This window comes from Drosophila biarmipes, chromosome 2L (genome assembly GCF_025231255.1).
Source record: "Drosophila biarmipes strain raj3 chromosome 2L, RU_DBia_V1.1, whole genome shotgun sequence".
Classification (NCBI taxonomy): domain Eukaryota; kingdom Metazoa; phylum Arthropoda; class Insecta; order Diptera; family Drosophilidae; genus Drosophila; species Drosophila biarmipes.
Genome location: NC_066612.1, coordinates 8438356 through 8456380, shown reverse-complemented (window position 1 = coordinate 8456380; position 18025 = coordinate 8438356). Strand labels below are relative to the sequence as shown.

The 18025-nt window shown below is 39.5% G+C and overlaps 1 protein-coding gene across 3 annotated transcripts in view; it reads left to right on the top strand.

Moving 5' to 3' along the window:
- LOC108032744 (uncharacterized) overlaps positions 1-18025 on the top strand; it is a 49317-nt gene that overhangs the window by 2353 nt on the left and 28939 nt on the right. For 2 of the 3 annotated variants that reach the window (XM_050885168.1, XM_050885169.1), the window contains exon 2: positions 4006-4799. In XM_050885168.1, coding sequence (XP_050741125.1) covers positions 4379-4799 — 421 coding nt within the window. In that variant the 5' untranslated portion in view covers positions 4006-4378. Of the gene's footprint in view, positions 1-3708; positions 4800-18025 lie in introns of those variants that run through there. The other variant, XM_017106730.3, reaches the window with a different exon arrangement.

Here is an 18025-nt window from a genome sequence, read left to right as displayed (position 1 = left end):
AAACTTTTCCGTCTTCATCCTTCGGCGCGCCGAAAATTAAAATTCTTCAATGTGAGGAAAGGCATAAAAATGTATAAAATATATATGAAAAGGCTGTCAAGGGTCGAATAAATAATGCAAGAAGGGAAATCGTCTTTTTTCTCCCCCGTGGCCTTGGGGCGCCGAGGAGAAGTTCCTTGAGCAAACCGCATGAATTTAAGCCGAAGAATTTTAGCCCAAAATTCGGGCAACATTCGGGCCGCATTTTCAACTCTAATGGAGTGCGAATCCACATGTATATAGGTGGGTACACAAGCCGAGGACCTGGGTCACCTAATCACATTGAAAGCTTAACGCCCGCCCAAGGACATATCCTGAATAATGAACACCATTGTCTGCAGATTGGGCGGCTGGGCGGTATTTTCAGTTTCAGTTTCATGTTCAGCTTCGGACGGTGGCCACTTTTTGGCTAGCTGGCTAATGACCGTGGCTGGCCAAAAGGGAGCATCAATAATTCAATGGCAACTTTGACTGCGCTTTGAGCGCATTACATTTAATCAGAATTCATACGGGGGGCTTAGTGCGCCATGTACTCGGCCGATTCTGTGTGATTGTTTATGCTAATAATTCATAAACACGCGCCTGCGAAAAGCCCGCACACAAACACAGCACACACGCAACGCAGGCCGGCAGATGAAATCTTGTAGAATAAGGCTTATTGACAGACATCCTGCCCGGAGCTCCTTGCTCCCTGCTCCCTGCTTTCTGCTCTCTGCTCCTTGTTGCCTAACCTACATGCCCCCACATCTTGCATCATTTGGGATCTGCGGCCAAGCCGCTTAGTCCTAGAAATACACAAGGGAAAAGGCATGGTCAGGGATCATTTTACATAATTTATAGTACATTTTATCACTTGTTATAAACGTTTGCAAAAAAAAAATCATTACAAAGGTTCAACAAGTAATTAAGTGCACTCCGGGAGGCTTTCGTTTTTATTTAATTGCGCTCAACTTTTTAATTGTGTTTTGTTTTGTGGTCAAGTGAGGTGAATTGTTTATTTAATTTATTAAAATAAATCATTAATTAAATGCCATTACGGTAATGGCCTGGAAGAACCGAATGTGTGAGGTGTTAATATGTTTTTAGCAGATATGTTCGATAAATTCCCCAGAAATAACACACCATCAGACTTACAATTAATATATTCAAAGTTGTAATACTATAGAAAATTCCATTTCTTGGTGTTACACAAATATTAGCAATTTGTCTAAGTGAATTTCATATAGGTTGTCAGATGTGGTTGATATTTTCCTTTGTGTACTGAGGGTACTTAGATGATGGCAGGAGCAAAGCTCATAGGTGGCCTGCGAAAGGCTTCCCCAAGCTGTTGGCCTCACTTTGTGGTCTGTGCTGGCACGCTAGGATAATAAAATGTTGCCAGGACTTACGTCTACTCCTGCTCCAGGTCCATCCCACATTCATACATATGTGCCCGGCACATTCCGGCTGCATGTGTTACCGCAGGACCGAGGAGCAGGAACAGGTTTTAATCTTTATGAAGCATATTTCATATCGTTTTTGGAACGCTTTTTTATGACTGCCCGGACGGGTCTTCTTTTCGACATTATTAAAGGGCGTTTTATTGATTGGTTCGCCGGGGTTTCCTGTGGGAAATCGCCTGGCAGGTGGAGTCGCTTGATTAAAGTTGATTTTACGTGCGTTGGCTTATATCAGTCTCCGAAAAAAATGAAACGGGTGATTTGGTTTAAAAAGGGGGAGAATTATTTCCGCCTGATGCTTCCCTTTTGTCATTTAAAAGTTGTGCTTCCCTTTTGCAGGTTTTTCATTGAGGTTTCATTTCCTTTTAGTATCAATATTTAATATCTACCCTTAAACTTCATAGAACAAATTCTCTTTATCAAGGGGAAACTTAATGAGTTCGTAAATATTATTTTTAGAAGACTATCATATAGATTCAAGTTTAATCTTTTCGCTGGGAAACTTTTTAATTGTTTTGTTTTGCCTCTTCCTAGACTTATACTTTAGAAAAATTTATGAAGATTCCGGGTATTCTTTTCATTCTTTTCATTTTTTTACCTTTTTTTTTTTTGAAGGAACTTTTCCAGAAGAGAGGTGTGTTAACAATTTTTGAAGTATTTTTGATTACATCTTAAGATGTAAATTGAACTTTTAAGTTGAAATAAAATACAAACCAATATAAAATCTAAAACTTGTGACGATGGATATATTTTCTTACAAATGTTTAAGGGTTTTTAGTATAATTATTTGTGATCTTTTTTACTGTTTTTACCAGGTTTCTTGTCTGAATTTCAGATGCTCCCACTCTTTTCCCCCAGCTTATTTTCCCATTACTCCCAGCGATTGCAGCTTGAGCACTCGCCATAGCAATTACACTTACCAACACAACACACACTTGGCTAATCAGCAGACAACCCAGAGTCATCCATTTCCGTCCCCGCCTCCAATTCCTAGAACTATTTATTTATTGTTCGGTTCAAGTGCAAGGCAATAAATCTGCGGCCAAGTTTTGTGTGTGTTGAATTTCATTTTCTGTATCATTAATTACGATGGTTTGTTTAAAGAATGGCCGCACAGACCGCAATCGCCATTTGGCGACCACTCGATAATAAATCATTTACCTTGCGCCCGAATGAAAGTGAAAGTGGGGATACGGGGGCAAACAGGGCCAATGGGAAAATAAGCCAAGACCTCGGTGTTTGCCATTTGGATTTTTTGCTTTGTTTGTTTTGCCAATTTTTTGCTGCTGTTGCCCTGCTTTGTTTTGTTTTGTTTTGTTGGCAACTGATAAGGATTAAGGGCATTGACAAAGGAATGCAGAGCAGCAAGGACATCGTGGACAGGTCAGGGGCCGTTGCTGCACAGCACAAACGGCAGAGCTGCAACCTCAATGGAATTCAGGTGCTCCCCGCCGGCGGCTCACCCTGCGTATACGTAACAAAACGAGCCACGAATGCAATTAAATTAGACTAACAGCAAATGGCCAAGGGATCCTGGTGGGGGAGAAAGTCGGGGAAAGGGCGGTTCGAGAGATAGAAATTTCCACGTTAACTGATGTGCAAAAGGAAACTGGCAAAAGGACCCGGCACTGGAGAAGAGGGGAAACAAACTGTCGCAGGAGCCGGGAGAGGCGTTGCTGGGGGCGAAGTGGAATCAACTGGAGTGCAGGGAAAGTGGCAGCTAAAATGGCCAAATAGAAACTTTGCAACTTGGCAACCATGGAAAGCAAAAGTGTTGACACGCCGAGCAACAGGCGGCAGCTTTAAAAAATACCCAACAAAATATTGGGTCATTGGACTACATTTTTAAACTTAATTCGCAAAAATTACCCAACAAAATAGATATTTTAGTTGCAACATACAGGCTGAGGTGTTAGGATTAGTTATGAGAATAAAGCCACAAAGTTCCTTTAAATTTATAATTGAAATATACACAATGGCTGCGGGGTCACATATAAAAATATATAAACAGTTTCGGCAAGTTATTTTAACTTTTATTTCTCCAAATGTTTATACTGCTGTTTTGACCAACCGTATATTTTTGTTCAGAAGAAATATACAAATATTTACAAAAATTAAAATGCAGAGTAGAGCACAATTATTCAGGCAATAGAAACTAACATTCAAAATTCAAATTAAGTTTAGGTTTCAGCTATTTTAAAAATGAAATCAAAGAAAGTTCGATTGGCTATAAATATTCCCACTCATTGTTTTACTTTAAATTACCAATCTCGAACATATTGCCATCGGGTCTTCTTTAAGTCCACACACGAGAGAATATCTTGATTGCCACAACGGTCAGGAAAAAGTAGTATAAACGTTTTAGATTCAAGAATCTTTAAGCCACACAAAGAACCCTTTAGATCGCAACATCTTCCTCTCCACGCTATTTTTTCCCCCTCTAACTCGGATATGTTGCTGCGGGGTTCACATAACAGAAGTGATTGCTTCATTGCTTATTTTTCTTGTGCTCTGAACCAAATAAAAGGTAAACTAAAAGTGAACTGAGATAAAACCGGGAACAGCAGCTGAGTCATAAAAACACCTGCAGCAGCAGCAACAACAGGCCGCTGCTGTGCGTTTGACTCAAATATTTCATTGACGGCTAGCAAAAAGTAAAAGTTTAAGTAAGCATAAAACAAAATATAATAGCAGCAACGGCGAATGGCGCATTATGCTGCTAAAGTCGACAACGACGGCGGCAGCAGAGGCAGCAACAGCAGCAGGAGCAGCAGCAACATTAGCAGCAGCCACAGCGGTAACGGCAGCAACATCAGCACTTAAATGCAGCAACAAGAAAAATCAGCTGAAAACTGGCAAATAAAACTCAACGACAGGCAAAAACTATTAAATCTCGCTGGATGCCTGCGGCAATAGTTATTGTTAAAGAACACAAGCAGCAGCGGCAGCAACAGAAGGAGCAGCAGCAACAGCAACATCGACAGCAGGAGGGGAGGAAACAAATTTGCAATATAAATTTATGCGGATTTTTGCGTCGCAACGGCGCCGACGACGTCGACGTCATCGAATCGCGTAGCCCAGGCCATGCTGCTGATGTCGACGTCCCAGCAGCAACAGCAACAACAGCAACAGCAGCAGCAACAAGCAGCAGTAGCAAACCAGCAGCAGCAACAGCAGCAGTAGCAGCAGCAGCAACAACAAGGGCAGCGGCGACGACGCGAGCAGTTATTATAATAATGGCGTTAGTTGTTAGCATAATACAGCAAAAACAACCATCGGAGCAGCAGCAGCAACAATCGCTACTCTGGCCATTCTATAACGGTAAGTGCTCTTGCCCTTTCACTGGATCTGCCACTTTTTTGGCCTTTGACCTGGCTAGATTTTTCACCAAAATGGCAAGGAAAACAGCTAAAGTTTCGGAATTCCTATGAAAATGTGTTTAAAAGTACGCAACAATAAATTTTAATAGGATTTCTTTTTTACTGCATACTTTTAGACCCCTTTTCATATAATTAAGGAACTCTAGAAATAGAATTAATTACAGAGATAAAATAATTTATATATTAATTAAAGGCTTAACCTTTAGAAATTTCTTTTTACGAACCAATTCATATTCATTCCATTCAACCACACTTCTGAAGCATTTTGTTACGATAAAATAAACATTATTTTTTAACAATAAATGGTAAAAAATATCAAAACTTATTTTACAATAACCAAAAAACACTTTCAAACAGCTACTTTTAATCAAAAGGACATATCTGCCTCTACTACTGGTTACTTTCCTATCTGTTTGCTCTACTACTTGAACTTTTTGCCTCGGCTTTTATGGCTGAAAAGAGAAAGCGGCGGAAAAGCGGGGGAATGCTGTATTGCATACTTTTAGCTGCTGCCATAATATTTCAGAGCAATGCAAATTATGTTTACGTGCGTGGAAAATAGCTAAAATGGCCGGCGTCCATTCAGCGCCACGCCCTCAACCACCGCCCCCGCAAAAGTGTGCTAAAAGTATGCTTTTAATAGTTCAAATTGCATTAAATGCATAAAGCAGGAAATTGCTCACAACGATACTGGCAGCAACATCTGCAACAGCCATAACAGCAATAACACGATCCATTCATTTGTGTCGCTTTCATGCTGAGCAATTTGTTAATAATTAATTTTCCAGCATAAAACTCCACTGACGAGTGATGCCCTTTTTGTTTCGCTGCTATATGTTTAAGGTTTTCCTGGATTTTGCGGTTAAATTGAAATTTTCTATTTGCAGTCCGTGATATGAGAGTTATTTGTTGTAATGCGGTTGGCATCAAATGTACATACTTTGATACTTTATAGTGTTTAATAAATATTTCACATTTTTTCGTTTGGGAAATAAAATGCATGGCGGTGTGGTATTTGTAATAAGAGGGAAATGTAAACATATGAAGATAAAAACTTTAGACAAAGTAGTAAATTAAAAATCCAAAAATATAAGATGTGTTTTTTTTATTTATTTCAAGCTGCATATTACATTTTTTATTTTTTCAAAATAAATTAAACAAGGTAAAAGCATTTTTGACTTGCTAACAAAAGTGTTTATTTAATTTATATTAAACTTACAAATTATTTATTAATTTAAATTTGAATTATACCTTTGGGATTAAAGATTTATTTTTGCACCGAAATGCAAACTGATATTTACTTGCCTGGCGATAATAATATGTTTGTACTTAACCAACGTGCGATAATTAATCAATACGTGTTCGAAAGTTAACAAACATCATTAGGTTCATAGAACTGAAATGCAACACCTGATAATTAGGTAGTAAGTATGTGGCTGCCATTACAAATATTTATTAATTAATTTTGGCAGCCATATTAGGTACCTTACAATTTTCCGACTTACTCCAGAACCCATGACATTTCACACATTCTGAAGTAGGGAAATATTTGACAGTTTTCCCCCCAACTTGTGTTTATCTCTTTTTGAGTGATGGAAACTGATTGCCATCAGCTGCTGGGGCTTGGATATGCATTGCATTTGCTTGAGAACGTGTCAAACGAAATTGAATTCCGGACACATTTCTGGCCAGCTTTAGTGTTCTATTCTCTGGTGCCATGCTCCATTTCGAGCCGGTCAATATTTAATATTTACACGAACGTTTTCCGGGCTTTTCCAGGGAAAGCCGGCTGCTGCTGCCTGCCACTCTTCCGCTCGGATTGTTTTACCCCATATTGGCATAATTATCTTCTGCATCATCGTGCTGGGAAAACTGCTTAAATGCGTGTGAGTTCCTGGCAAACTGAGCTGAGTTTTCCCAGCCCCCCAACCAGCCGGCCGCACAACCATCAGCATTTTCCGACTGCAGTTGTCTGCGTTGCTGCGGCTGCTGATTTATGGCCTGGCTCATTGTCTAGTTTTGGCTCAAAGCCCCCTACTCCCCCCTTTGCTTTTTCCGCCCGCCAATTGTCTGCGGTTCTACCGCAATAATCTTGTTTTATTAGTCTCCAGCGTAATTTTTCTACAGTTTGTTCTTTTTGTGCATTGGTTTCGGGTTCTGGTTTTGGTCTGGCGTTTTTCTTTGTTTTTCCTAGCCGTTTCCCTCACTTTTCCAATCTTTCCTTATATTATTTTCCTTTTTTTGCTGCTATTTTCTCTTGCGGTTTGCACCCGAGGGGATTTCCCGTTGGCTTTCCGTTGGCCCGACTTGTTTTACTTCCTACTTCTGTTTTATTTGCCCTCCATCTTATCTCATAAATAATTCATTAATATTTTTCAATTGATTTATCCCCCAGTCCCGAATTTGTCAATGGCCCAACGAGTTTCCTTTCAATGCCCAATCCCCAATCCCCGAGCTTTATGTCCGGGAAATCCTGGCGAGAAAGTGGCGAAAGACGGAAAAACGGAAAGTGGAATATTAGAGACGAGTTTGTTTGTTTAAGCAGGCCGCTTAAAGTTGGCCAAGTTGTGGTGGGGAAAAACTTTCCATATTTTGCCGCCACTTTGAGGCTGATCTTGAGCAGCCAAGTTTTCCCACACACAAGTGCTTATTTCGAACCTCTGGCCTGCAGGTCATAAATACATTTGTTTAATGACCAAAAAGGTCCGGCCGGCAAATGAGCAAGCGGCGTTAACAAATCTACAGAAATTGTTGCTCACAAAGTGTCTACCGAAATTTTCAACTAATTAATGAAATTTATGTCGGTCAACTTTTCAGTGTTAGCCAGCGTTGGAAAAAGCAGGGAAAAGCGGGGAAAATGAGGCCATCGTGGCAGCTAATTAAATGCAATTAGAATGGCCTTGAGGGGGTGGATGGCGTACCGAGGAAGAACAGATAGTTGTAGGCCCGCCCGGAATTATGTGAAAGCCCCTGAAAGTTTGCCCAAAGGAAGTTTGTTTGCTGCTGATGGCAGCGGAATCTGCGAAATTTATTAATCAATATAAAAGTCTTTGCAGTTGTGCGGACCTCCGCAATTTTCCCGAGTTGTTAAGCTTGATTAGAGCATAAATTCGCTTCGATTTTACTTTGGGCCGCTGCCCCTATTCAATTAGCCCTGAATAGTTGCAGTTTTAGTACAATTTATAGTTATGGCTTTCGATTAAGTTAATTTGCGTTGGGTTGCTACGATTATAGCACGTGTAAAATTAATTAAAAAATACTTGAATGTGCTTGCAGAAAGTTTCATATAACAAATCTTACAATTTGTCCTAAAATAACAGCAAAATAAATTCAATATCTAGGATAAAAGATTTTTATAAAAGTAAGCCATTGTCCCATCATTAAATAAAAATAGCATAAAATATTTAAATTAAACACAAAAGACTTTAACATAATTATGTTATAATTTATATTCATTAAGGTGATCAAAATTATTAACACTTTTTATTATATTTTAATAAGTTATTTGAAAGTCTATAAACTAGTTTACAATCTGATAGCTATATACATTTTCCATATAAACAAACAAAAAGCGAACATTTTAAACGCGATTTAATCAGTAAGCTCAGTCCTTACTAATTTTAGTCGCCACCTGTGGAAAACTTGCGCCTCCATTTGCCCGACCTTGCCAGCAATTTGCCACTAGTTCAAGGCTCTTCTCGCGCTGCCATTTTTGGGTTCCTCTCGCTTTCCGTTTCCCGTTCGAGTACACTCTTAATTTGGCAGGTGTGCTGCGAATTCATCTCAGAAATTCACCTAATTAACACGTTCTAAAAACATGTGTCGCTTGTTGGTTTGCTAGTTTGCCGTGTGTCCTTGCCGCGTTGCCAGGCTGGGGCCATGAAATTAATTTCCAACCATGTGCAGCATTTTCAGCAGCCAAAAAGTTCCCTGCTCGTATGAGTAAATGTCAAAAACTTTGCCATCGACAAGAACTTAATTATGTAAAGCCTGGAATAAAAATAAAACTAAAATTCGGTGAGGTAGAGCATACGGCACTGTATGTTTTGCGACTAGAAGGAGGTTGAGTGGTTGGGTACCCTTGCAAAGCTGCCATGAATTTTTGAAACAAGCACATGCGAGAAAAAGTGCAAAATATAAGCGGAAATACAATATTGGGTAGAGTGCATCCTGCGAGGCGGCGAGCTGAACTTCCTGCCGCACATTCCGACACATCCTGGCCGCATCCTGGCGGCAAACCAGGACCCAAAGCTAAACGGTGACCATTACCGCGACGTCGAGTAGGAAATAACTCGTGGCGGCACGGGGTTCCGAGGATTCGAGAGACCCGGGCTCCTGGGCTTGCGGGTTGCGAGGGGTAAAATTAGGTCAATTGCGTATACGACGCGTTGTGAATCCAGCATCCTGTCTGCTAGTTTGTATATGTTCGTGCGTTTGTGCAGGTCCTGCGACCAGGAGAGCCTCGTGTTGTTCATTTTCGCTTTAGTTTTTTGCCGCTCCTTCCCTTTGCGGATTGTCAACGCTATGTGGTAGCTATACTCGTATATGCATGAATACGTTTATACAGCTGCAGCCAAGTTAATAGGGCATGCGTAAAACAAGAATTACTAATACAGCTAGAGATATTAAAAGATGATTTGGTGTTAAATTAAATTTAATTATTTTATAAGAAGCTTTTGTCTTAAATTAAATACTAAATTATACAAAATTGATAGTATTTTCTTTTAAAGTTGTGTGAGCTTGGAGTTTAGATTCTCAGTTCTAAATTTGGAAATGAATGGCAATAAAAAGCAAGCTAGCTGCAGGCATATCTCCATCCCTCTCACACTCTCTTAAGCTGAACGGGTATGTGTAATCCATACCGACTATAGCGTTTAGCCTTTGTTATTCAAACCAATTTTCTACATATACTAGTTCATTAAATTTTACAATAAATACTTCGATACGGCTTAAATTAAAATAAAAATTCGTAGCTATTAAAATTTAATCTAACCCGTTAAATTGACAAGAAATAATTGAGTGTATAGATGAATCAATTTAAATTACACTTGCCTACGTGGTTTCTCAAGGACATTTTCTACTAATTCCACCACAATTGTGCGTATGTCTGAATATCCTGTGTAGCCGCATTCAGCGACAAAGGAAACTGGAGATAAATTTAAGCGAAACTTGCTCGCATCGCCCCGAAAGTTGTTGGCCCAAACTTGCGCATATAATTTAAGCGACGAGCGAAAAATATCCAACTTGGGCAACTTACTTAAGGCCCATAACACACTCAAACAGAAAAAGTAAACTTTGGCCTGCTTAAAACTACAAGAAAAAAATAAATTTGGCCAGGGAAAAAGGGAAAATGGGGAGAACTAAGAACAGAGAACCAAGAACCGAAATTAACCGGGCCGACTGAAGTGAAAATGGGAATGGAAACTGCGAAATGGGAAATGCCAAGGCAGAAGACGCCTCGCCGGGCAAAAACTCCGCTAATAATGTGAAACTTTATTAATTTGCTCTACGCTGCAGCTGGTGGCAGGAAGAAAAGGCTGCGGAGCTGAATTTACAGCTTGCTAATTTGGTTAATTTGGTTTTCTAGTAATTTCTCCCCATTGGAGCGTCGGCTGTGCAATTTTCACTTTCCTTTTTCCGCAGCTCAGACCCCAATTTTGCGGCTATTTGCATTCCCCCTTCTCTGTTTTTTCACACTCGCCTATCTGCCCCGCATATTTTCGCAGTCTGCGATGCATTTCATTAATTAAATTGCAATTTCTAGCCGCGTTTTTTTTCAACGAGCGTTTTTCTCATGTTAATTTTGTACTCAGTCTGGCGCTACTTTTTACAGCTGAGATTTTTCTGTTTTTTCCCACTAGTTTTTCCACACAGCACACTGAAGAGTGCTTCATATTCTTCATACATTTTGTTGGTTAATTTTTTTTCAGCTCTACGCTTGTGTTTTTTTAGGGAATATTATTATTTTTAAATAAGTTTTATTGCATTCCTCTTTTGAGGCGCACGATTTTTCACAGGCAAAGTGGGATTCACTGGTTTGATAGAAAAATTGCAGTTACTGGGGGATTCGGTAAAAGTTTAAGCTTCTTACCCGCAATACACATATATATATATGCCAACCTGTTGTGAAAACGTGCTCGGCGATCGTCATCAAAAGTCAGCGAAATCAAAGCCACTTCCTCTTGGCAACAGTGCGTATGAGTGATGGCCTTTCAACCTCTCCCTTTTTGAAAACTTTGCCATTGGCATTCGGGTTGTTCAAATTGAACCACAGTCATCTGTGGCGCTTGGAGGCCAAAAATACATGACAGCCAATTAGCAAAACGATTTGTTTGACTTACGGTTTACGAATATATAGGCGAACGCTCGAGCGTCGAAAGCTTTTAACCAAAAGAAGCAAAACCTTTCAGGCCCGAAATGCCACATTTCCGCTATCGATTTGGCTTTCACTTGCTACCCTGCGCCTTTCCCCTCTCGGAATGCCTCTTTATATTTTCCTGCCGTTGAAGAAAACGGAACTGATGTGCCGGCTCCCCGAGAAGGAACTCAATGCGGGCTTAAGCAACCTTGTAACCGTAACATAAATATTTCGCAAAACACACTGAGGTCTTGCTGCACTGGGAAAATGACTTTATTTTTTTTAAGATTTTTAAATATAGCAATAGTCTTTAAAGTTTGTTCAAATATTTTGCACTAGGGTTTGAAAAAAATTATAACTTTTGTTTCTAAGTTCAAAAAAAAGATATTTCTTTTGATTGATTCAAAAAACAGTTCAAAAATCATTATATAAAGTCTCGTATTTTTTTTAACTCTTGCTGGTTTAAACGTTTAATGTTCCGAATTTCGTTTTCTTATATTTCATATTTTCACGAGTGTAGTAAAACACACACGTGTTGGCAGAGAACATGCCACAAAAGTCATTCAACCGCAAAAGTTTTTGGCGTCCGCGCCACCGACTGCGGAATTAGTTGTGCAAGTATAAAAATTCACACATCAGCTGCAGTGCATAAGCCGCAAAAAACGAATGAAAAATATTGCAACGAGCAGGTATCTAGCTTAGAGATTAAATTTAAATTCTGCATGCTGTTGTATAAAACTGCCAGAAAGCCAAGAGATTTATTTTAGCATATTATGCACTTTTATAAGCTGAAAACGGGTTGGCCTAACATTTTCCATTTGCGTGTTTTCCAGAAACATTTAAATCCATTTCGAGTACTATCATTTTTAGTATACAAGCTCTTGCCTGTACTTTAATATTCCACATAAATATTTACTAGTTATATGAAAATTTAGCAGGGTCTGATTTTCATAAAAGTAACAAAAATAAAAAAATGTTACTTTAATTATTATTATATTATATTATTTACATAAAAATTTCAATGAATATTTTTAAGTTTTTGCCATAATAATATCGAATACACCCTTTTTGTTTAGAGGAAAAGCATAATAATAATTTGCATTACTGCTGATGCCATGTGGCTTGCCCCAATGCCTCCGCAGAATCAGGTGCGAGAGCTGCAGCAGCATCTGAGGCACAGACAGCAGCAACACGAGCAACAGCAACAGCAGCAGCAACAGCTACGGCAGCAACATCAGTGGCAAAGGCAAAGGCTCGGGCACAAGCAGCAGATGCCGCATTAATTGCGCCCGGCCGAATACAGACGGCACATCATTTGTGTCAGCATTTCGTGTGGGCTGGAAAAGCCAGGAGGGAGGGGGCGGGGCAGAAAGGAAAAGCGGCCCACAGCCAGCGGGCAGAGCAACAACAGCTAAACAGGCCAAATACAAATGCTAAACATACGGATACAAGCCAGCACGCACACACACTCTGCTACACACAAACGTTTTGCATTGCGGCAATAAAATAAATTGCAGACAAAAAATAAAAAAGCGAGCCCCAGGAAAATAAGGAATGAAAACATATGTTAGCCCGGCACATATGAAAAAGGGAAAACTATTTGCCGGGGAAATGCTGAAATGGGGGAAAACGCTTTGCCGTAAAGGTTCCAGAAATTATGCTCGTGCGGGGTGTTTTTGGGTCGGGGGTTTGATTTGATATTTATCAGCGCTTTTTAGTATTATATTTGGAGGGTAGAAAAGGCAGGAAATCGGCGACTCACATTTAAATGATAAGAATGACAGTGAAGGCATGTGGAAGTTGAATGAATTGTTGGGGGATGATGAAGTCATCAAGGGCATTATAATTTGGATGATTGATTGGGCACTACGCAGAAATACCCCAGAGAGGGTTTCCATTTGCGCAAAAAGATTAACTTGAAATACATTACTTACAAATGAATTACTTTTTATTATTATATTAAGTAACCCAGCAGCTTTCAGTGCCATTCTACTTTTGGATGTGGCGTCTTTAATGAACTAAGAATCTTAAAAACTCTATCTAAGGCGCTTGAATCTTCCGAATTAATAATTTATAATTTCTTTCAATTTTCCTTACAACTTTTGGCACTTGTCAACTTGAGCCCGATGATCTCTTTCCTCCATGGAGCCAACTTGTTATGCTGATTAAGAATCAACATCTTGGCTGGCTCTTTCTTATACGCCCACATTAGTATGGCTGCTACAATATGGGCACAAAAGGCAATGCAAATATAGACACACATATATATGCATTTGCAGTGCAAACAAGTGCAGCTTTAGCTTTTCCGTTTTTCGTAGCTTTTCCAGCTCAGCCTGCCGCTTTTCTCTGCCTTTATATTTATTTTTATATGCTGCGCAGTGCTTAAAATAAATAAAAATACTTGTAAGGCGCGTACATCTGAAAATCGTTATAGTGCCCTGCTGCTCGGTATCTCTTACACACTTTTACACGGAGAAAAAATTGTTTTTCTAGATATATAAATACAAAAAATGGATTGAAAGGTTTTAAAAATGAAGTAGCAAGTCTGAAAAATGATAAATATAACCCTATTATTTATAAAAAACCTATTATATTATTAACGTGGCTTACGTATGATACTAATATCTTAAATAAAAAATGTAATTAAATAAATAGTTATTATAATAAAGTTATTATTATTATGAGACTACATTTTTCCAAAAAAAAATGTCTCTAAAAGTTTATTTTGTGTTTCTTTATTTTCCTCTGCATATCCTTGTCATTTTTCCCCGCTTTTCCGGCGGCTGACTCTTCTGTTTTTCATCGTCTTGTTGCCGCCGTTTTTCGTGCATTTTAAGGCAAAAATGGAATTGCTTTTGGCCATCTGCGTGCCCGTGTGTGTGTGTGAGCCTGAGCATAGAGTCTTGCGGTTGGCCAAAAAAGAATTTTGCCAGCGCTGCTGGCTTTGCTTAACCCAAAAGTGCAATGTTTGCAAGGATGCCCATCGCTAACAAACAACACACCAGCCCCGCCCACCGCCCCCTTTCATGTGTGTGTCAGTCAAACAGACATTGTAGCCCTGTCTTGTTGGCTGCATTTCATTTTTGTGGCGCAAGGACATCGAAATGCCTGCGGCTGTCTGTGGCACACACAACATAAATTTGCTTAAAGATTGACCGAGAAAAAACTAAAAAAAAAACTAGTTAGGATGGCAAAAATGATGTAAAGTGCAGGCGAAATACGAGTAAACAAAGGGGCGAACTGGAGACGCAGTCGTAGACACAAATAGACTAAAGGTCAGAACCCGGATAATTTTGGGCACGAGATGGAAAATCCATAGCACACACTTCGGGGCAGACTGTCTGCGCTCGTCGGGGGCTGATTGTTTGCAAATGAACTTTAAGCCACTTGCCCTCGACCACGCCCTCGCCCCCGCGCCGCGCCCTCTGTTCTATTCATTTCAATTTTCTCAGCTTCCGTTTCCATGGAACTCTTTGTCCTTTTATTAACACATTTTCCTTGGAATCGTAGTAGCTGGGTTTTTTTACGGCCCTCGCCAAAGGGTTTTGCAGTTCGCTCGGGATAACACAGCAGGCAAAACATTAGATCTGATTATATTGCACTGCATGCAGGCTGTCCAATTTGCCCAAGTAAATTGTTTGCTTTCACTCTGGGAAAACTAAGATAAACTCGAAATTTAAAGGTGGAAAAATAAAAATAGTTTAAGGTGTAAATAAAATAGGTTACATTTTTCTTCTCATTTTTTTTTACATACAACGGCACTTAAAATAATAAAAAAAATTTTAAAAATGCATCATGGTTTCTAGCCATCACTTTTATAAATTCTGTTTATTATCTGTGAAAAAATTCTGTCTCCGTTGTCTGCACTATATTTACTCGGAAAAAATTGAATAAATAAAATGACTATTAGGAAGCAGCGTTTCGTACGCAGTAAGCTTTAGCAAAATGTAAACAAACACTCCTCTAAGAGGTTTTTCATCCGCAAGTACTTAAAAGCTTTCTTTTCGTTAAAGCCTTTCCCAACAATTTGAGTTACGACCCCAAAACCATTTTGTACGTGCATTTGAAGTTTCCGCTAGACTTCCTTGTTTTCCCTTCTTTTTTCCCTCAAGACCCTGACCTTTCCCTTTGCTCCATTTGTTTTCCTCGGCGAAAATTTCTTGTGGCTGACCATCTGTTTGCATTTGTATCTAAATAGTTTCGCCAAAAGTTTTAATTTGTTTGATACAAAATTGTTTGCCTGCCTCGGCCTCTAACGCGAAGTTAGAAAAAGAAAAACGGGCATTTTGCGATAGTTTAATGATTCATGATTGGAAAGTTAAGTTTATGCAGCTCATGATTTGTGTCGGGAGTTGGAAATAATTTATTACTCGCCAGACGCTGCTCCTATAAAGGATAAGAAAAGTCGGAAAAAGTAGGCCAGGAGCTGCCTAGTGGGGTTAAAAATATATAAAATTTAGCAGGAGATAATTAATATATGGCGCAGGAGGATCAATACTACTAAGTTATGGCCAGCATAAATCTACGCAATTTATTTTGTTGTTTCTTTACTTTTTGCCCACTCAGCGGCAAATAACTTTCGAATCCATCTTTTTCTCCATACAATTTTGCTGGCGAAGGCAGGTTTAAAGAATTGTTTTTAAAGAAAAATAAAATAAATATCCAGGGACCTGGCCAGGGGGTCCTTTTGCCCAGGCTCCTGGCTCGTGGCTCTCAGGTCGCCTCCTTGGCCTCTGATTACCTGGCAAATGCCAGGCCACATCAATCAATCGAGGCGGCAAAGTTTTATGCAACTTTCTGGTCCGTTGCGGTGTCTAACCAAGCCAATTAATTTGTGGTTTACATGCCATTCCGCTCGTCAATAAATAAAGGCCGCCCGCCGCCCACCGCCCCCATTTCCTCACTTCTGCCCCATCGCACACCCTCGGGCAGTTCAATAGACACACCCAACGAGCCAAGGCAGGCCATAAATAATGGAAATCACCATTGCAAATTTTCCCAAAGAAACTTTATTGGCTGGGGGAAAAAATCATTTTTTTTTGTTGGCTTACATCGCTTTACATTTCACAGTTCTTAATTTTGCGGGCGGCAACGTTCTCGCATTGAATTGAATTATTTTGCTGACTTTTTGCAACAACAATAATTGGAAAAAAACTTTTGATTAAGGCATTTTTTCGGTTTAATTAACTGCTTTGTCTTTGTTCGCGGACGCGTGTTTGAGGCGATTGAGTAAAAAGAACCGAATAAAGCATATTGGAATGGAATGTTGGGATTTCGATGAAAGCCCATTGAGGTGAATGCGGAAAATTATGTTTAAGGTCAAATGAACCGAAAAATAAAATATGCCGCAACTCAAATATATCGTTGCATACTTTTAAACGCCTTTTTGTTATTTTCTTTATCTCAGAATTAACCAACTGTCTTATTTTTAAATATATCGTTGCATACTTTTAGACACATGTAAAAATTGATTTTAATAATTCGTTAATGATTTGCGGGCTAGCCTTGATTACTAGTACAAAAACTAGCTAATAAGTATCATGGACATCAAAATATTTTTTCTTGTTGCACAAGTTTCTGACCAAGGGATATTTTGTGCTGATTTTGAGTTTTGAACTTTGGGAAGCTCATTAGGGAGTTGCGTGTTTTCGGGGTGGCCAGTGGCATGCCGCACTTAAATTTTTTCCGTGGTAATCTGCCAGTGCATTTAGCTCTCAGCAGTGGCCATCATCAGCTGTCCTCAGTTTTCCCCAGCTTTCCTTGGCCGTTTAATGCAGTCCAGAGAGCACTCGAGTAGTGGAAGAAAATGCTCGAGGGGTGGCCAAGAGGACGGCCCTCTCACGGAAAAGTTGCAGTTGACACCATCTTATGAAATTAGTTTCTTTTTCTCCCATTTTTGACTTGACATCGTTTTGGCCGCTGCTGGCACTTGAGGGTCGTGCTCGTCGGTTTCTTCTAAGCCAAGCCTCCCCTTATTTTTTCTGTCTCCTTACTGTGTAATGTGAATATTCGTACGGACATTGCTGTCAGCTCCAACAAAAGGCAATGTCGCAGCATAAATCCTGGCCAAGCCAGAGCCTCATCCTTCTCCTTGCGGCCTTGCAGCTAAGCGTTTTTGTTTAACTTTACACTTGACCCCCGAAATGGCCAGCTTCAGTTGCCTTGGATTTATGCTTGCGTATTTTTTGGCTGTCTGCGAGGAATTTTGTTAAAATTCCAGGTTGATCTATGCCTTTGCAGACTGCCTCAGTTTTTGTTTGTCTGCAATTTTTATTTTCCTAAGCTGAAAGCCCAAAATTCCTTGAAGTTTTTCTAGGAACTTGGAGATGCATTTTGAATGTAATTTTTAAGAAGATTATTAGTCTGATGGTTTGCTTATTGTTTTTTCTTGATTTCTGAATATTTCAAGATTCTTTAGTATTGTTTTTGTTTTTTGTTTACTTCATTTAAAGAAGCTCTTACCTTTTAAGGATTCACTTTTACTATCATCTGCTGGTATTAAACCAAAATAAATTGACTGTCGAATAATTTACCTAAAAACAGCAACGTTGTGATTTTGGTGACAGTAAAATATGTATTCTAAGTGAAGGCCAGCGGAGAAGAAAAACCACAGCACAGATACTTTATATAGAACATGAATCTTTTTTATTGCAAATTAAGGATTAGCAAGTGGGAAAGTGTCAGCTCGTTGAAATACAGGTTTTATGTTTATGAGGTCTGCCAAGAGCGAGTGCGGGCTTATGGCCAATAAGTATTGAATACCGAGAAGGGGTTTGACCTTTTCGTGTTGCCATAATTCTTGACTCACT